Source organism: Pseudorca crassidens, chromosome 1 (assembly GCF_039906515.1).
Source record: "Pseudorca crassidens isolate mPseCra1 chromosome 1, mPseCra1.hap1, whole genome shotgun sequence".
NCBI lineage: Eukaryota > Metazoa > Chordata > Mammalia > Artiodactyla > Delphinidae > Pseudorca > Pseudorca crassidens.
This window is the reverse complement of record NC_090296.1, coordinates 37,442,370-37,461,935: the sequence shown is the minus strand read 5'-3', so window position 1 is coordinate 37,461,935 and position 19,566 is coordinate 37,442,370. Positions and strand designations below refer to the sequence as shown.

Sequence of the window (19,566 nt, the reverse complement as noted above, 5' to 3'; positions counted from 1 at the left end):
CTTTGGTGAGGGCGCCGTGGATGGTCAGTGAGGTTTCTCTCCCATCACACGCAAACCCCCAGCAACCAGCCTCGCCTGGAAGGGGAGTTGAGGTCAGTCCAGAGCCCTCATGTCCTCTTGCTCCCTCCTGCACAGGGGTTCAGGCGGCTCGCTGTCTCCTCACAGGTAAGAGGAAACCGGTGCTGTCTCTCTTCAACCACGAGCAGCCCACGGCCCAGGAACACAGCCCGCCCAAGTCCGGCTCTGCCAGGGAGGTATCGCCGCGGCGTTTCTCCTTCAGCTCCTCGGCCACCAGCCCGAGGACCACCTCGCCTGGGGCCTGGCACATCCCCCGAAGCCCCCTCAGCCCCTTGGACACCGAGACTTTCAACTGGCCCGACGTCCGAGAGCTCTGCTCCAAATATGCCTCCCAGGACGAGGCGCTCCAGGCCAAGGGCAGCCGGCCGCGCAACCTGCCCGTCAACCGGAGCCACTCGCTGCCGGAGAACATGATGCAGCCGCAGCCGGCCCTGTCGGGGAAGGTGGGCCGCTGCTGCAGCCTGAACGCCAGGAGGGCTCCGGCAGGCCCAGGGGTCGCCCAGCCTCAGCCTCTGGCGGGGTCATCCCCAAGCGCGCCGGACGGAGGGGAGGCCCTATACGTCACCGCAGACCTCACACTGGAGGACAGCCGGCGGATGGTCATCATGGAGAAGGGGCCCCTGTCCGGCCCCAACGTGGGACTGGAGGCAGCCAGCGGGCAGGGACCGAGCTCACCAGCAGCCCAGGCGGGGCAGGGCCCGGCGTTCCAGGAGTGTGCAGAGTATCGGCCTAAAGAAGAGGGTCCCAGGGACCTGGCGGACCCAAGCCAGCAGGGCAGAGTGAGGAGCCTGCGGGAGAAATTCCAGGCCTTGAACTCCACAGGTTGACGCTGAGTCCTGGGGGAGGGAGCAGCTGTGTTGAGAGACGGGGAAGAACGGTGGCATCCTCGCTCACAGCCTGGGCTCACCGTGCTCACCCGGGGCCCTCAGAAAGGCTGCCCCTGGGAGAGTGCCCTGGGGCATCGGGCAAGGGCCTGTCGCCTGCCGTGGGCGCGCCAGTGACTCACGAGCCCCTTTGCCCTCCGAGGCCAGTGTGGCCGCTTCCCTTGTATATAGTTCTTCTCTAGTAAGAGGCCAGATGGTTAAGCTCATCTCTTCCCAGGGAGAGCGAGCCCTGCTCAGGCCTCCAGTGTTGCCTGGCCGCTGCCAGACTGAGGGCCCCCCCGGGGGACACACAGGAGTGTGGCCTGGGGAGGCTTTGTTCTTTAACTGTGCCTTTTCTTAGGATCCGGGCAGGAACGAGGCCCATAATTTATTGCTTTCTACCCTGTGGTATGTCGGTGTGCTCGCGCGCGTGGGTGTGAGTGTGTGTTCTGTTGTTGATTTCCCTCCTGGGAAGAATGTCGTGGACTCTGTTCAGGTACTTCTGTGGGTTGTCTCGCTGGCCCCGTGGTTGTCACTAATGTACACACATTTTGTTATTTGCCAATGGTGTAATAACCACTGCTGACCAACCAACCTGTTGAGTGGTCTCCTTACTGGTGTCTGGCCGGGCTGGGGAGAGGCGATCGTGCCCAGGCCTGTCTCAGGGGAAGCGGGACGTGGGCGTGTTGCTTCCACAGGTGCTCACCAAGCACAAGGCCCCAGGTGCTGGCGGGAGAGGCTGGGGCAACAGGATGTGTGGGAGGGGACTTGTTCTGCTGCTTCTGTTCCCACGGGCTTCTGTCTACCCACAGCCTGGCGTCCTGTCTGGGGTAAGGTCAGGGGGCACCGTGCCAGCCTTTAGCTCTTTTCCCCAGGTGCCAAAGTTGGACTGAAAGGGGTGGGGTGGGGGTGGAACATTTTTCTAACAGGCAGGTATTTCCACATCTGGTGCCTTTTATTCTTCTCTCCCTTGCTAGTTCCCAGGAGACATCCTAGGGGGCAAGGATTCTCAACTTGGAGCCTAGAAATATCTTAAGTGGCTGGCAGTATTGGGTGAGGGGTACAGATGCATTTTTTCTGGAATGGAGCCTCATTCTTCATCTTATTCTCAAAAGTGTCTTTGATTCAAAAGGCTTAGGTATGCCCCCTACTTCTGACTGGGTTTTCTGCCTTTTTTTCCCTTGGTTGACCAGCCTTGTTTCGCCCTGTTTCTTCTGGCTGGGGCCTGGGAGGAGTGGGGCCGCAGGGCCAGGTGGTAGAGCTGTCTTGCAGGTCTTCTGACCTAGGAGGACGGACTCAGCCTGAAGATGGGTCTGCTGAGTCTGATGAGGTCAAGGGAATATCAGAGGCAAGTGGAGGCCTTTCCTGAGCAGAAGCAGAGCAGGGCTGGCCCATGTCCTGCCAGCTGGTCACAATGGTCTGTGGGTACTTGCACAGCCGCTGAGAGAGCTGCTTCTACTAGACAAGTCTCTGACTGTGGTGAGTAGCCACACACTAGAGTGAGAGTCAGGAGATCCAGCCCTGCGTTTAACTAGCCGGGTCACCTCAACTCATGCTCTTTCCTCCTCTGTAAATTAAACAAGATGGATGAGTTGGTGCTTCTCAAACCCTCTGACTCACACTCTTCAGGAGGTGAGGCCTGTGGAGTAGTCGTCAGCACCTTCCCCAGGTGATCCTTACACAGCCCTCTAGGTTATACCTGGGAATCCTGGACCAGCTCAGTGGTTCTTACTGGCTGCCCACTGGAATCATCAGGGGAGGGAACTTTTTGAAAAATGCTGATGTCTAGGTTTCACCCACCCAGACCAATTGAAACTGTGCCTCCGGAGATGAACCCCAGGTGTGTGGATTCTGATTTTCAGACCTCTGTCCTGAGCTCCATGGGGAAAGGCCTGCAGCAGGCCCTCAAGATGGTTGAATGCATGAATAAGCGAGCTTTTCTCAGGGTCTCAAGTGAAGCACAGAACCTAGGTGCCAGCAGAGTTGTTCCCATAAGACTCCAAGGACGGGCCAGGGTCTGGCTGTGCCTCTTGTCTCCACGGCGGTCCTGTGTTCACAGATTCTGCCTTGCTCAATCCACCAGCCCCCTTTGGTCCAGTTCAAAGGGAAATAGGTGAGTCAAATAAGAAACGGAAATACGGAGCATTATTGATTTATTAGAAAAACTAGTAAATGGGTTTTCTCTGGTTGGTGGAAGCACATTTGAGCAGGTGGAGGATAAGGCCCAGCCGGCCCCAGGGCCAGCCCCAGATTGCATGGTCTGTGCCCAGCAGGGTGGCAGTCCTCTGCAGCCACCTCCTCCCTTGCATCCTCCCTGAGCTTACTTGTCCAAGGGACCGAGCCATGGGGTCCTCTGGATCTCTGCCCCCTCCTACTGAAGGGAGGAGGGCGATCCAGGGCCAGCCTCGGGGACTCTCTTTGCTCTCCGATAGGCAGGAAGAAGGAGTGGGGTGGTGGGGAAGCCAAGCCCTCCCCCCCCCGCCCCCACCCCAGACCTCCTGTTATGGGTGCTAGTGGAGGGGAGGAAGCTCGAGGACCCTCCTTACCTCCCTCAGCCACAGTCAGTCGAGGCCAGGGGACAAAGGGGAAGGAGAGAGGGAAGGAGGACCACCTGACCATGCCCAGAAGGAGCTTCCTCTAAACTGCCCTGGGGAGGAATCCTGGTTTGCTGGTGTAGACTAGAGCTGTTTGGGGATACTGTTAAAGAAAAGAACTACAGGGCTTCCCTGGTGGCGCAGTGGTTGAGAGTCCGCCTGCCGATGCAGGGGACACGGGTTCGTGCCCCGGTCCGGGAAGATCCCACATGCCGCGGAGCGGCTGGGCCCGTGAGCCATGGCCGCTGAGCCTGCGCGTCTGGAGCCTGTGCTCCGCAACGGGAGAGGCCACAACGGTGAGAGGCCCGCGTACCGCAAAAAAAAAAAAGAACTACAAAATAGAAAATGTAAGGAGGGAAAAAAGAAACCTTGCCAGGGCACCAGGAGCTTAGCCCCCCATGTGGCACAGAGTCCCAGAGCTGGGCCCCTGCAGTCTCAGTCCGGTGAGTTGCATGTCTCGGGGCCTGTGTGATGTGGGGGAGGGATGCGTGGGGAGCTGGCAGTAGATGGTGGGTCACGTGCAGCCGGCTGCTGCCCTTGCCCAGTCTGGGGGCCCAGGGGTGGTGAAATCCTAGCTTTTCCTCGAGGCCCTTTCATTCTTGGGACTGTGGAGTTGCTTGCTGAAATTCTTCACTTCAGGTGCTGCTTTGGCACACGTGGAGGGGAGAGGGTGGCCCCTCGTCTCTTGGCGCCCTGAAGACTGGCCCATGGGAACAGTTGAGGGAGACTCTTGCCGCTATCTGCCCTGGAGCAGGACATGCCCTCAGATGCACCAGAGGCCTTCTTTATTGCCAGGTGAGTGTCATCACCTCACTGCCTCCTGCCTTGGTTTCCCTAGGTATCGAAGGAGGCTGGTGGGTGGTATAGATTAGGTCCCCTGTGGATGCACAGAGGGCCATAGGGTTAGGTGCATAGAGGCCAATGAAGACCCTGGCTCCAGAGGTGGGACCACCTGTCAGGCTCCAGCAGAGAACGTCCCTCCTGTGGTTCTCGTCTGCTGACATCGCCTTCCCTTGACATGGTGGTATTGGTCTCGGGCACTAAGGGCTCCTGGGAAGGCCTCGTGACTCCGGATGCCTATGCCTGTGATTTCTGCCTGAGCTTCACCCGCTTCCGGGGGATCATCTCAGTGTGTCTAAGGCTCCTTCCCATGGGGAAGGTGATGGAAACAGCAACTGCTGGCCCCAGGGACCTTTCTGGTCTACCCAGGGGAGATGCCTGCTGCCTGCAACTTAACCCCTCTTTTGGACCTAACCCCAGTTAAGATGCTGGGCTGGAGCTGTATTGCTTTCAGAGAGTGGCGGAGAAAAATCCCTATGGAACTAGTGGTCTCTTCCGTCTGGAAGTCTGACCTCAGCAGCACAGGGAAAGCTATCCCTGGGGATAGAGGTTGCAGGGCCCCTTTAGGCTGTGCTTGGGATTGTGGGGTAGATACCCACGTGGCCCCCTGACTCAAGGCCAGGACCTTCCAGAGGAGCTAAGCAAGGGTGCCCGCCACACCTTAATGGCTTTGGCCCCAGCATTTGTCCAGCCATCTGGGGTTGTTAACGTGGGTCGTAATAAATACCCAGGTGTGGCCACATTTGCCACCCCGGGGTGACGGGTCATGAAATTTGCTGTCGGTCCAGCCAGCACGCTCAGGTGGTGCCAGCTGCAGACGGAACACATGGGGAATTTGGCTTTGGGATACTCTACTCCAGGCATTGCGGTGTCCATCCTGTGCCTGGGGCCCTGTGCTGTCTCCCGTAAGGGCCCTGGGTCCGAGCGGGATGCTGCTGGGAGTGCAGGAGGACCCCAGGGTGGAGAGGCAGCGCCTTAGGCAGTGTGGAGACCTATCTACCTCCTTCTGGGCTGAGCCCTAAACGGCAACTGTAGTTTTAAAAGAGGGCTGGCTTGAGAGCTTCCTGGTCCTCCCTGCCACCATCGGGGGTGGCAGCAAGGGGTGCTGGAGGCCGCGGGAGCCCCTTTGCACTTAGGACCCATCGATCTTGCAGGGTGCCCCCCACTTTCGGTGGGAGGAGGAGCGAGGAGGGGATGCGGTGGCCCCTGAGGTGAGAGTCCCCGTTCTGAGGAAGCCCAGCGGGGAGGAGGCCGTCGTGTCCCGTCAGTCCCCAGTAGCCCCCTGGCCCAGAGCTACCTGAAGCCTCCTTCCTCACGCCCCTCAGGGGCAGGTCGGGCATTTCCGGGGTCCTCTTCCCTTTCCCTTTCCCTGGCTGCGACTTAGCAGGAGGTGACCCCAAGCCAGACTTGCTTTGGGAGTGGGCAGCGTCTGAGGAACCCCATCAGCCTTCTTCTCCAGCTTATGTTTGAGGGGGGGGACGGGCTGGCGCCCCTCAGCCCGGGAGGGGGGCGGGGAGAGGAGGGCGTGGGCCTCGAAAACCGTCTCCTGACCCCAGCCCCGGAGTCCCCGAGGGCCGGAGGAGCTGGGAGCTCCGTCCCTGGAGCCCGCGCTCGCCGTGTGCGGGGCGCCGGGGCTGCGGGCAGAGGGCGCGGAGGCAGGCGTGGGCCGGGCCGGGCCGGGCCGGGCCGGGCGGTGGCGCGAAGGCAGCTATTGCAGTGCGGCGGGGCCCGGGGCCTGGGGCCCGGCCGGCGACTCGGGGCAGGCAGGCGGCAGGCAGCGGCGGCCAGGCCGTGGGCAGCAGGAAGACCCGGCCGAGGAGGGAAGCGCTCGTCCCCGCTCGTCGCTAGTCCCGACGCACTGGCTTCACCCGCGGGGTGCCCGAGAGGCTACTTCTTTTTGGGGAAGAAGCTGAATCTCTTCTCCTTGTCTTTCTTGCCGAGGCTGGCGTCGGGGCCGGTGATGGAGGGTAGGGGCAGGCTCTGTGCCTTGACACGGATGCTCTGGGACTCGTTGATGGCGGTGCTCACGCCCTGCAGCCAGGACAGCATCTCCTCCTACAGGGCAGGAGGGTCAGGGCCCCGCAAAGGACGGGGTGTCTCTAGGACAACCCCTCCTGAGTGAGCAGGTCAAGTGGCATGCGTCCCTTCCACCTGCCCCTTTGTTGGTGGGGGTCTGGGCTAGGCAGCCCTGCACTTACCTCATCCTTGCCGTGGAAAAGCCACTCGCTGCCATTGCTCAGCCTAGGAGGACAGAGGGTTTCCTGCGTGGCCACCTCTGTATCTGATCCCCCAGCCCCCCTGAGCTTTCCCATGACCAGAACCCTGTCAGGCAGCACAGCACCTTCTGAGAGAGGCAAAAATCAGGACCACCAGCCTCTCTGATTTGAAAAATCCCTGAAGGGCAGCTCAGGTCTGAAGCTGGTCCCAAAGAGTGGGCCCCTGTCCAGCCACTTATGCCAAACCAGGGAAGGGGTAGTGGACAGGCGGGGCCTCACCTCAGCTTGAAGACGTGCTTCTTCTTCTTGTAGCTGGCAGCAATCTCACAGATGGCATGTCTCAGGGCCAGGGGCTCCTCCCCATGGTAGGGCATCCCCAGGGCCAGGTTCTTGGCATCCTTGTAGAAAGTCAGCTCGCTATTCCTGAGCACACAGTACAGGTTGTTCCAGGACCTGTGAGGGTACAGAGAGGCAGGTCACCTACGGTCCTGATACAGCATCTCTATAATCAGTTCCCATAGCTTTACCATTTTTCTGAATTATACCAATTTTACCCTGATCAATAGTAATACATTTTACTGTTTAAAAAATTGCAAATAAAAATCATCTGCACGTAATTCCCCTACCAAAAGTTAACTATTGTTAACATTTGATGTATTTCCTTCTAGTCTTTTTTCTGTTCACATATATAGCTAAAATTGGATTATACTGTATATTCAATTTTATGTCCTGCTTTTAAGTTTAACACTATCATGAGTATTTCCCCATCCTCAAATATTTGAATTCTCAAATATTTCTTGAAAATAATTTTGAATAGTTATATGGTATCCTATCACATATATAAATAATCCCTTTATTGATGGACCTTTTAATACTGGAAATTTTATCCATGATTTAAATAGCAGTATGATAAACATCCTTGCCTGTAACTCTGATCTTACCTTGAGATATATTTCGAGAAGTAGAATTATTGAGTCTAAGACCAATAGTATAAACAACTTTTCAAAGCATTTCCATAGCCACCAGCATATTTGAGTCTCACTACAGAACTGTAATGTGAACAGAGCAGGGTTTTGTTTTGCTGGTAGTGATATTTTTGTTTTGTTGATGATATATGCCTGGTATACTGTACTAGCACTTTTTAAAGAAATGTATTGGTGTAAATCAAGGCTCATCTCAGCTGAAATGTTTGGTGAGAACAGCAGGCTCATGGGCTCATGTGTGGGCTCACCTGAGCTCCTTCCCTGACAAATGGGGAACATGTTGCCCTTTCACAGTAATGAGTACTGAGAAACATTAAGCTTTTCTTCCTCCTCTTCCTCCTTTCCTCCTCCCTCCCTTTTGAGGGCAGAAAAGTGGAGAACTAGCAGGGCACGTAGGGAGGAAGGACTGGAAGGTCAAAGAGAGAACCTGACCTGTACAAAGCTGGCTGCAGAGCCATTCCACAAAGCCCAGATTTCTGACACCACCTCAGGGATCTTTCCTCTGGCCCTCACCACCTTCTCTGAGCTTGTAGCCCAAGTAAGGCAGTTGCAAAGGAGGAGCTGGTCTTGGAGTAAACGGACAAATGATTTAACCTCTCTGAGACTGTTTCTCCATCTGGAGAATGGAAACCACAATATCATAGGAGGTTTGAGAAGCTATTATCAGTCCTAACATAATGCCTGGCACACAGTAGGTACTTTATAAATGCTAGTTTCCCTTTCCCTGCGGGCTTTGCATATAAGCAATATACCTCTTCAGGTTGGCTGGGCCCCCCAGTTGATTTTTGGAATTTGAATTAACTTTGGCATGTCCCCCAGGCTAGGCTCTCTCTGTATGCTGCCAGTGGGCCCTGGGAATGTGGCTGGCTTCAACCTCTTGATGCTGCCTTGTTTCTCTGGGACCCTGGACTGCTACCTGAAGGCAGGAGCCTCCAGAGACTTTGGGTCTAGGCATCCCTGGGTAGACCACACCCAAGGACATGACTGCCTCAGGGTCAGGAACCGACACAGCCTCTGAATGAATTCCTCAGAGTCATATGGTTGCTAGGAGGGACCATAGCAACTCTTTCTCCTCTCCTATTTTATAGCTGGGGAAACTGGGGCCCAGATTGGGTAAAAAGTGGGACTTGGTCAAGGATGTGTTGTTAGTGCTAAGGCCTACCTGTTACCCCGCCCTGGGATAATAACAGGTAGCGTTCACCGAGTTCCTGCTCTGCGCCAGGCATGGCATCTGCACTGAAGAGGCAGGCTGCCCCCGTCATCCCCATTTTACAAGTGAGAGGCTGAGCAACTAGTACCAGGTCATAGGATTTGAACTCAGGACCACAACGGAAGACAGGCTTTTCCCATCATGCCAAACAGCCCCCAGGCTGTCCCAGAGAATGCCCAGGAGCTCTCAGACTAGAGGCAGAGGGTACCCTCGCCCACAAGCATAGCCATGTTGCTCTCAGAGTCCCTGGGAGCTGCCCACCCCTCCTACCCCACGGCCCTCCCCCACACACCTGTTGGACGCCTTCTTGTTGGGCCCCTCCAGGTCGTGCTTGCGGCCCAAGTAGCCCTCCATCTGCACGCTGTGCCCGTGGTCCACCTGGGCCGGCAGCGTTGTAGGCTCTTCACCCTCGCTCAGAGGCGTGTCCAGGACCTTAAAGAGGGGCTCTGTGGTGGGCCTCTCATCCGTGCTGGGTTTCTCCTCCTGCCCTTCCTTGTGTGGCCCTGGCGGCAGTGGCGGCTGCAGGTCCTGGGGCCACTGCCTCTCTTCTTCCCCCTGCTCAGGGGCATATGGGAGGAGCACACCTTGCTGGGGGTTCAGAGCCAGGGGTGGCTACTCTCGGCAGAACTGGGAGGTCAGCAGGCCCCACCTGAGTCTGGTTCCTCTCTCCTGTGCCCTTCCTGGCCCTCCCTCAACCTGCTGTGGGTTTCCACCTGGCCTGCTTCCCTAGCCTGTGCCCATGTCTCTGGCTCCATTCTCACTCTCCCCCTCTCCAATCTAACATAGGAACAGAAGATTCTTAGAGTGAGCTGAAGGGGCTCATCCGGGGGTTTCCAATGCTGCCCGCCTCCAGGGCCCACCCCTGCTTCAGACAGATACTCCAGCTCCTACTGAGTCATCCGTGGGGCTCTGGCAAGACTTCAAATGAAGAAAGGGTTCTGCTGCTAAGACAGGACAGAAGAACATTTGTGGTAGGATGTTGTATGGGAACCCTTCTGTTACTTTCCACTTGTGTCTAAAACCCCAAAGCTAAGGGCACCAGGCCCTAAGCCTCTGCCACCACTTTCTAAAGGGAGACCCAGACCTTCCCGGGTCATGGTGCAGGGCCGTGACCTGCTCCCCAGGTCCTGCCTCTGTCATTTGGTGGGGATTTGTTGGAGTAGGGCAGTGGCTCCTAACCCTGGCTGCCTTTTACAATCACCTCGGGAGCGTTAACAAAGGATGCCGGGACCCATCCTCAGGATGCTGAGTTAACTAGCCTGGAGTGGGGTCAGCACACTGGAATTTCTTAATCAGCTTTTCATGCACTCGAATGTGCTGCAGGGGTAGAGAATCACCACCTAAGGAGTCACTGCTCCAGGGAAAGTCTGCGGCTTTTACCTCCCTGCTCCTCCCCGTAGAGGACAGGATCCTCCCAGCCCCTGCCCAAGCCAAGTGAGGGGCCTCCAGTGGAGCCGCGTGCTGGTATGTCAGGTGCCCGTGAGAAAGGGAAGCAGACCTCTTATTCCCCAGCTGGGTACACCCTTATGCAGAGGCCTTTGTGCCACTGTACCAGGAGAGAGGGCAGGACAGATTGCGGCAGCAAGGGGCAGCCAGCCTCCGAGTGCAGCACAAGAATGCCGGCTGGGGCAAGAATGGGTGGGTCTCCTATGTGCCCAGCATCAAGGAAGGGCACCCTAGCTTGAGACATCTGGCCAGAACCCTGTCTCAAAGGCCTGACTGCTAGAGACCTTACAGCACCAGGTGGGAAGGGTCTTGTAGGTCCCAAGCAGGTAGTATTTGGACACCTGAAGGACCAAGGGCACTGACAGCCCAAGAGGACCAGAGCCAACCCAGGCAGTAAAGAGACACTGCCCCCTTTTCTACTCCCTGTCCCAGCTGAAGATGGAGACCCAGGGGAGTGTTGGGGAGGAGCCAGGAAACAGCAGACCCTGTGCTCCCCATCGTGGGTCCTTCAGACCTTGGGTCGAAGCCAAAATAGAGAAATGGAGAATGAGAGATATGGGCACCATACTGGACATCAGATTGAAGCTTCAAACTGAAACAGACTGGTTAGACTTTTTAACAGCTAAAAGTGACCAAGGTCTGCCTGAGCTGGCACTAAGGAATGGGAAGCGGAGGCTCAACGGAGATGTCTGAAGGCAGTGGTTGGAAGAAAGGTAAAGCTGGTCGTGGCTGTATCCCATCAAATAAGGGCTGTTCAATAAACAGGTTGGTGTTCCCTAAGAACCCCAAAAGAAAGGATAATATGGCTGGAAAAGTTTGAAAACGCTACCCTAGTCTAACACCTTCAATCTAGGAGAAAACCAGTACTCAGAGAGGTTAAATGACTTCCCCAAGGTCACACAGCTAATAGATACCAGAGGCAATTAAGAGCATGCACTCCACAATTGGACAGGCCTGAGTTTTTACCACATCTGTAGGGCTCTCATCTTTTCCTGTCTTAGAATCCCTTGAGTTGTGGCTGGGCCATGCCCATCTTTATGCATCTGGCAGTATTTATGTCTTTGAGTGTCAGCAATGAGCCAGAATTGACCACAAGGATCTGAAGGCTGTAAAGCCCTGCCTGGATCCTCCTCCAGCAGGGAGGAAGGGCAGGAGTGGCAGGGTTGGATTTGGGAGCCTGCGTTTGGGGTCCTTCTATGGACCCAGTCAGGCCAACCCTCTGACTTGGGCATAACTGTTGGGGAGGTAGTGAAGCCTTTCATCCTCTCTCTCTCCAGCTGGCTGTGCTGTTCCTCCTGGTGATGGGCCAGGCCCTCCCCACACCTGCTCTGGGGGCCTCGGGGAAGATGTGTGGCAGATGCTGGGAGGAAAACCCAGCAGACCCTCACAACCATGTTCACCCCTCTCACCCAGCCTCTTCCCTCCTGGGACTGGTTTTACTAGAGCCCTGTGTGTCCATATTTTCTTCCTATACTTTTCATTTCCATGCTCCTTCCTTTCGGGAACTCTCCTCTGAAAATAGAGATGATTTTTCCAGGACTGCCTCCCAATTTAATCTCACCTTTCTTCTGTTTCTTCCTAATGGATGCCTGACCTATGTTCCCTGGCAGGGCCAGTCAGAGGCCACGGCCAGTGTGACCAAAAGTTAAATGGCCAGGTCATGGGTGGGCTTTGGGAAATGGGGGTTTTCCAATGTATGCAAAGATTTCTTCTGTTCTCTTGACTGTTCATGTGGAGAAAATTTAAAACACACCCTCTCCCCTCTCCCCTCTCCCCTGAAGGCCAAGGCCTGAGGAGAAGGAGTCGAGAATGAGGGTGGGAGGTGGAGGGGTCTGGTGGCAGCTGCTCCTCCCAGGCCCAGGGCTGGCAGGGCTTCTCTCTCTCCTGGGTTAGGGGAAGGGACACACAGGAGAAAGATGGGGGCGTGGTTTGGGCCCTCCTTTTATAGGCCCCAGGGGTGAATATGCTTTGCACCATCTTCTAAGAGAGCTGGGGGTTGAGGGGCAGTTCTGCTGCCCCTGGAACCATACCATGCTCTGATAGAGATTGTGCCTTGCCCGACAGGCAGAGAGATCTGTGGACAGCAGAGCACCAGAAGGGGATGCTGGCTACTCGTTGGCTGTAGGGACAGGTAGGTTCTGCCAAAAGGCCCTGGATAGCTAAGATGATCCTCCGTGATATAAGGCAGAAGGCCAGCTGCTTTAGCCCTTGGGTCGTCAGGAAGATGCAGAGATTACACCTACTCTGCTGAGAGGTAACCCAGCCTAGAGCAATCACTCAGAGGAGCTGGGGGACACTGAAAAAAAGAGGATCCAGCTACTTGGAAGAAACTCTGGGCGTCAGGTTGGGGCTGCTGGAGAGTTTAGACCATAAGTGGGTGTAACAGAAGGAGGGAGAATGGCCCAGGGATGGGGCCTGGAATAAGCATGGAGCTTCTGTTCTCTGATTTGAAGGTCTGGGTGACAGGTGGGGGGGTGCGCTGGCTGCTGGGATCACGATGTCAGAGGAGGGTAGGGGACAGGCAGCACTGGATGCTGGTGGGAACATCAGGGGAGGAAAGGGCACAGATAGGAGAGCCTTTTAGGATCCCACAGGATTGTAGTCAAACAGGGAGAGAGGCCTGAGCCCCTGATGGGCTGGGGATGGCCACATCAGAGTATTTGCAGAGTCTTGTAAGCTTGACATTTTAGGGTCCTGCCTTGTTAGGAAACTGACTTGGGTGGGGGGAAGCAGGCAGATGTCTCTTCCCCAGAGGAGGTTCAAGAAGATGAAGGGAAGAGGGGCAGCATGGGTACATTTCTTACCTGGACTAAAGGTGTTGAAGGTGTACTTCCAGGCCAAGCCAGCAGGTGGCGCAGGGGGACAGCACACAGACAACTAACTCCAGCTCCAGGGAGAAAAATAACCAGGGGTGCGACCACAGGGTCTTTGGGAGATTCTAGAAGATGCTCAGTGAACCCAGACACATCAACAAACAAGGAAACACAAGCGAGCTTCTCTCTAAAGGAAATGCTGGTAAGTGAGAACGAGGGCAAGAGGATGCACCCCAGAGATTTTGACTTTAGCCGTGCAATGGTCTTACCTGCCTACCTCACAGTAAGGACTGAGCCTAGAGTGTGTATGTAGGGTGCTTCCAGGGAAGGGCACTCCAGGAAGATTGGTTTGGGAGGGTGTTGGCAATGGATGTTAGAATTCATATGGAGAATGTTTCTCTTAAGAGATGAAGGACTGCAGTGAGAAAAAAATGAAGGGAAAAATGAACACAATCACCTACTAGGTGTTCTACAGATATTCTCTTTTTCTATCCTCACACCCTTTCTGCGAGGCAAGTATCACTGCCCCTATTTTACAGATGAGGGAAACTGAGGGTCAGGGAAAATGAGTAACTAGCCCACCGTCACACAGCTAGTGAGTGGAAGTCTGAGGATGCGAATCTCTCTGGTCCCAAACCCTGTGCTCTTCCTACTAAATCCTGCTGCAAGAGAAGACGGTGGGACTATTGCTCCAGAGAAAAGAGCCTATCCGATGGGGCTCATGGTCTAAAGGGGAATGCGTCTGGCTTATGTAAGACACATGGCTGATTGGTTGAGGCAGTGTGGTCGTGTCATGGTCACCTTGGAAAGGGCCAGAAGAGGGGCTTGAGGCCAGACAAGATCTATTGTTGAATACCTTAGGCAACCAAATAGCCCTGTGAGACGGTGGGGTGGGGGAAGCTGGCCACTTCTGCAGCCGAGAACTTTTTCCCTCCCCCAGTGTCTGAGGTCTGGGCTCTCATCCTCTGGGTGAGAAGGCTGTCAGCAGACAGGTTGGGAAGGTTGCTCAGAAGACAGTTGTTTGCAAGAGGAGAAAAAGAGATGGTTGGTTGAGTTGAGAGCAGCCAAAGAGATGAAGAGATGGGAACTTAGGGTGAACAGAGACAGATGCCTAAAGGGAGAACAGAGACGTTGTTGCTGAACAGAGGAAAGAGCATGGGAGGAGCTGAGGCTGAAGCAGCGAGGGGTCCACCGGGTTGGTGGCAGGGATGGTGAGGGGCTCTCGTGAGGAGTGGGATGGGCAGCGGAGGGGCTCAGCACTGTGTCCCAGGGGCCAGCTATCTGTCTGAGATGACCACTGGGAACCAGGGAAGACAACAGGAGGGGACACAGAGCAGAAGGCCACCACAAAGTGACGGGGAAAGGAGAGGGGAGTGTGCAGGGTCCCCTTGGACAGGGAGGGGAGACCTGGTCCACGGCCATCCCGGGGGAGAGAATGACTCTTCCTCAGGAGCTGTCTTTGCCATTCCCACCACCAGTGTGGGCTCCCTGCCCTGGAGGCGCTGGCGGCTGCTTGATGCCTTGGTGACTCTGAGCCAGCCACTCAGAAAGTCTCAAAAGAGAAGACACTGACTCGCCCATCCAGATCTGACACCCAGCAGTCGGCAGCTTCACGCCTCATTTCTGAGATGCCTGCAATGTTAACTGAGTCCCATCCTGGGTTCATCAGTATCGGGGATGCTCTAAAACACAGATTGGAAGATGAACTTAGGAGTTGCCTTTGAGCAGCGGGACCAGGAAGATCACGTCCGACCCTAGTACAGAGAGCTGGGCGCACCGAGCGGCGGACAGATGTCCACAAAGAGCCTAGAGCCAGCTTCTCCACGGAGCCTGGGGTGCCAGGGCGCGGTGCCAGACTGTAGGCAGACACAGCCCTGCCACGCTGATTCAGGCATCCTGGGGAGACAGACACGCCCAGGTTCACGGGAAAACTGACGTTCTTTCCAGGCTGGGTCTGCTCATTATGGGCAAACACACCATTTGCCTTCACTGTAAAACGCCTGAATCAGCAGCTCAGTTCAGCCTCACAGGGGGAGTGGAGGGAGGATGGGGAAAGCTCGCTCAGGCAAGAAGAAACACAGCTGCTGCCTCCACACCCACATCCCTTCCCTCCAAGAACGTCAGAGCCAGGCCTCTGGCCGCTGATTAGAGCCCTAGGCTGCCTGCTGCTGTGGGGAGTTGCCAAGGGAGTGACAGCAGCTGGAGCCAGCCAGCCACTGGCTAAAAGGTGACCTGCTGCAACCCAGTGCCTGCTCAGCCCCAGGGCACCATCCCTCAGGTTCTCAAGTGCCGGTTATTTCCCTGAAGCCACGTCAACCTCTAAGATGCTGGAAGGAGATGCCCAGTCCTCTCGGGGAAGCCAGCTGCAGGCGGTCTTGGAAGGTCATGGGAAGAGTGACGTCTGTGAGCTGCACTTGGGTAAGAGTTTTCCCTGACAACCTGATGAAGGCCTGATAATGACAGGCACCCAGGCAGCTGCTCTCAGGAGCGGCCTCACCCCAGAATCCCTGCACCACAGAGGAATGTAGCCTTGAGGCTTGAAGGCAGACGGGGCACGACTGCCCCAAACAGGGAACCCCGAAGGCAGACTCTTTCTTGTCACAGCCCCTCGCAGCACCAATCCCTCTCGGGTATCCCTCTCGTCGTCACAGCAGCCCCATTGGGAGAGTTCCTAGAGCAGGGCCTCCTTCCCACCCGCGGCCGGGAAACAGGCACAGTGCACAGAAGAGGTTCCGCAGCCGTTGGCTGGGGGCCCCTAAGCCTGGGTTGACTCGGATCCTCTGCAATACCAGGAAATTTTCTCCAGGAAATCAACCTCAGCATCTTAGCAATCAGCATCTCATCGCAAATGGTACACTGAGGATTCTACGGCACTCAGAGCCTAGAAGATGAGGACCCTTAGCAGGACCCTCAAGCCCTCCCCAGAGCCGCACCCAGGATGGAGGGGGGACACACAAGGTGGAGGGTGGGGGGGTGAGAGGAAGGGGGACGGCTCAGCCTGCTGCCCGGGGACCACCTTCAGGGCACTGGCCTTGGCAGGAGCAGAGGTCCAACCCTGGCTTCCTCTCTTCCCCAAACAGGAAACACCCTGGCCCCTTGCCATCTCTTTCTCATCTCCAGCCTCACACCAGCTGGCACCTGACCACAGAACCAGGTTCCTCAGAGTTGAGAACGAGACAAAAGTGGGGAAACCCGTCTCTCCCAACTCTCCCTTTATCTAGGTGCATTGTATACATACAGGAATGTTCTGGACTTTCTGTAATCCCACAGACAGAGCTTTATGAGGGCAGGGGGACCCAGGAGGATTAGGGGGTTTGCCTAAAATCATGCACGAAGTCTACAATTAAGGACTAGAACCCAATGTCCTGACTTCCACTCCAGGAATTTTGCCATTTGTGAAACCTTGTTTCTTCTGCTTGGCCTCATGCACTCTTTCTTACACACTTACCGTATAATGGGTTTTTTTTCTTTCTTTTTGTTTTTATTAGAACATGCTCTAATGTGGAAAGGTAAGAGGTGATAGAGGCAATGGATGTGCTTGAAGAAACGCTGAATGCGTGGAATGGTACTCCAGTCCCTGCGTGTGCGTACATGTGTGCGTGCACACACCCGGGAAGCGGAGGACCAGGCGGGGCTGGCAGGGTGGCCACCGTGTGCTGTGCAGCAGTCTACTCAGGGATTCAGGTGCCTGGTCTACTCCCATGCAGGAAGCCGGCATGCACTAGTGATGGGTTTCACGTGAAGCCACAGCGTACGGATCTATCCCATAGGGCACCGACACCAGACCACACACAGCACGGATCTATCCTATAGAGCACCGACACCAGACCACACATGGGACAGCAGGAGAGCCACTGGACCCAGGCCTACCCCAGAGAGAAGGCTCAGCGGACAGCCGCCTTCCTGGGAGAGGCCTGAGGTTTCTGGAAAGGTTTTGAACCCTGCATGTGACCCATTCTCCTCTCTTCTCATATCAAGGACCAATGGGGTATCCCACTCTCCCTCGGAGTCCCATGGAGCCTCGTGAAAACTCAACAAAGGGCTCGGAAAGGAGAAGCAGCAAGAACTCTGTTTCCATGAGGCCTCAGGCCTGGTGTTCATTTGATTCGCCATCCAGTTTCTTCCTGGTACCGGGCACAGGCCAGTTTCCCCATCTGGCGGGGTGGCTGGCTCTCTGGGAAGGGTCTCAAATGTGGGCTCACTCCCTCCTTCCAGAGACGCTCAGGTCCAAGCAGGTTATACTCCCCCCAAATCCAGCGACATTCAGGCAGTGGATGGAGGCGGCTCTGATGCACATGTAATTACATTGCACAGACGTACACGACACAGACAATGGATGGATCGCACAGGTGGTCACAAAGGAACCCGCAGACCCAGGCCACCACCGTGCAGACACACAGGGACGCACAGCTGAAGCGCAGGTGGCAGGAACAGTCCCAGCCCCCGTGTCCACAGTCCATGCCAGCCCCCAGAGTTCTCTCTCCTTCCAGTGGAGGCTGTTCCTGAGAAAAAGTCCACCAGAGACTCCCACATGCGCCGATGGGATCTTCAGAGGGAAGTCCTGGGAGAGACCCACCAGTGGGAGCCCAGGAGTGCCCTCTGCTGGACATGAAGGGCTGGTGCAGCTCAGGACACCTCTGGCCGGCTGGAGGTGTCAGAGGGAGCTCAGAGTGTGAGTGTGAGTGTGAGTGTGTGTGTGTGTGTCTCAGAGGGTGGGAAGGGCTGAAATATAGACCTGACAGGGATTCTGCACAGGAAATGCTCAGTGTTGTGCATTTTTCTGGGGTGGCTGGTGTACCAGAAATTTCCACCAAGAACTCCTAAAGGTTCAGGCAAGCTCACCTGGGCACCTGGAGAGGTGGTGGATATGCAGTGGCAAAGCCATGCAAGGCACATGCTGGATTCTTGCTTTCTTCTCAGTCAGCTGCTCCCAGCACATTTCCCCAAAACCTGGATCACAGCCTCCCAGACTTTCTGCATAGACCTCCTGGTTCCTATTCCAGGCCAGGTCCTGAAGCCATCTGCCAGGCCTCTGGCAGTGGGAGTGTTTGCGTCCCTCCCTCACCTCCCCCAGGCGTCCTCTTTTTCTACAAATTGGAGGCCTGTGACCCAGAAGCCCTGGGGCTCTCCCTCACTCCTGAAGGGCTCCGTCAAGTCTGTTCTTGCCTCAGAGCTAGCTCTATCTCCAACTCACTGACCCATGAGCCTCAGGCCAGGAAGGTGCAAAGGGGGGAGGGGCTCTGCTTAGGAGGAAGGAACCTGCTAGAGGGTGGGTATGCCCACTTCACTGCCCCAAATGCCATGGCCAGGGCAGGAAGACCAAATGGTCCGTTTGTGAGTATATTTGTGTGTGTGTGTGTGTGTGTGTGGGCGTAGAGGGTAGAGTTAAGGATGGTGTTAGAGGGAAAATGGGTAAAAGGACAGCGTATACAAGGGAATCATTCCTGCCTGTATAAACTGTTCCCCCTGATGTAGATGGTAATGTATTTATATAATAAAATTTATTAGACCAGATAAAACCAAACTAAGAGAGTCATGTCAGTGGGCTGGCATGTCAGTCTTTCCTTGGTTGAAGGGAGAAGGGGAATTATTCTAGGAATTAAGAAAAGCTGAGTAAACAAGGAAGACTGATTGGAGGAGTCTGGGGGGCAGGGGCAGTGTGTGCCCGTCCTGGCCTCCTGCCCCAGCTGGGCCTAGTCGGGATGAGGGGGCTCGGGCAGCAACGACTCCCAGGAACTAGACAGATGGGACAGGGAACTGACCGGGGACGTTCGCTCGGTGGCTGCGCGGTGGGGACCTCGGGGAGCCTCCCCTGCTGTCTCGCCTTCCTCTTCTTGAGGCCTATGGAAGACAGAGTCCCGCTTTAGAAACAAACGCCTCTCAGAGGCCAGAGACTACCTCCAAGGCCTGGCTTCCCACCCCGTCCCCAGAGAACACAAGCCAAGTCAGCAGCCTGGCAGACACTTAGCAAGGAGCTGCTCAACCTGCCTCCGCCTGGAAGGTTAGGCAGATGCTTCAGAAATGCCATGGCTCCGTGCAGCACGGCCTCTGGGACACATGTTCAGCCGGTTCCCAGAGCAGGGGGGCAAGGGTGCAGCAGCCACTGCTCTCCACCCATTTCCTTCCTGCACGAGGCCTTCAGGCCACCCAGGACTGGGGGAGAATGAAAGCTCTTCTCTGTCTTTAAGCTCCAGACACTCTATTTCCCTGACTAGTGGCCCAGGTGTGAGAGGTCACAGGTGGTTTGTCAAGGCATCAGGGGGCGGTTTCTGATTAGAAGGACCCTTCCCCTCTCCTCCTCCACCCCTCTCAGCAGAGGGCACTCACCCAGTCTCCTCGTCAGTTCTCTCCGGAGTCTGGTGTTCTTTGAGCTCAAGCTAGGGGAGGCAAAGGCCGGGGGTGGGTGTCGGGTCAGAGAAGCCACAGAGGGGAGCCTGCTCTCAGACAACCTTCCTCCAAAGAGGCTCCCGATACCCGACGCACCTGGTGTTCCTTCCTTTTGGAATGAGCCCCTTTTGTCTTT

At 56.0% G+C, this 19,566-nt stretch overlaps 2 protein-coding genes across 15 annotated transcripts in view; one reads left to right on the top strand and one right to left on the bottom strand.

The window, feature by feature from the left end:
- PLEKHG3 (pleckstrin homology and RhoGEF domain containing G3) overlaps positions 1–1,535 on the top strand; it is a 44,739-nt gene extending 43,204 nt beyond the window's left edge. For 8 of the 12 annotated variants that reach the window (XM_067733413.1, XM_067733454.1, XM_067733405.1 and 5 more), the window contains one exon: positions 136–1,535. In XM_067733413.1, the coding sequence (XP_067589514.1) occupies positions 136–905 (770 nt within the window). In that variant the 3' untranslated portion in view covers positions 906–1,535. The remainder of the gene's footprint in view (positions 1–135) is intronic. The other 4 variants (XM_067733402.1, XM_067733374.1, XM_067733427.1 and 1 more) reach the window with 1 other exon arrangement.
- Positions 1,536–3,077: 1,542 nt separating this feature from the next.
- The window catches only part of SPTB (spectrin beta, erythrocytic), a 123,977-nt gene continuing 107,488 nt past the window's right edge, over positions 3,078–19,566 (bottom strand). For 2 of the 3 annotated variants that reach the window (XM_067733333.1, XM_067733342.1), the window contains exons 31-36: positions 19,371–19,420; positions 18,806–18,884; positions 9,077–9,339; positions 6,871–7,044; positions 6,574–6,616; positions 3,078–6,430 (exon numbers count right to left, since the gene is read on the bottom strand). In XM_067733333.1, coding sequence (XP_067589434.1) covers positions 6,263–6,430; positions 6,574–6,616; positions 6,871–7,044; positions 9,077–9,339; positions 18,806–18,884; positions 19,371–19,420 — 777 coding nt within the window. In that variant the 3' untranslated portion in view covers positions 3,078–6,262. The remainder of the gene's footprint in view (positions 6,431–6,573; positions 6,617–6,870; positions 7,045–9,076; positions 9,340–18,805; positions 18,885–19,370; positions 19,421–19,566) is intronic. The other variant, XM_067733351.1, reaches the window with a different exon arrangement.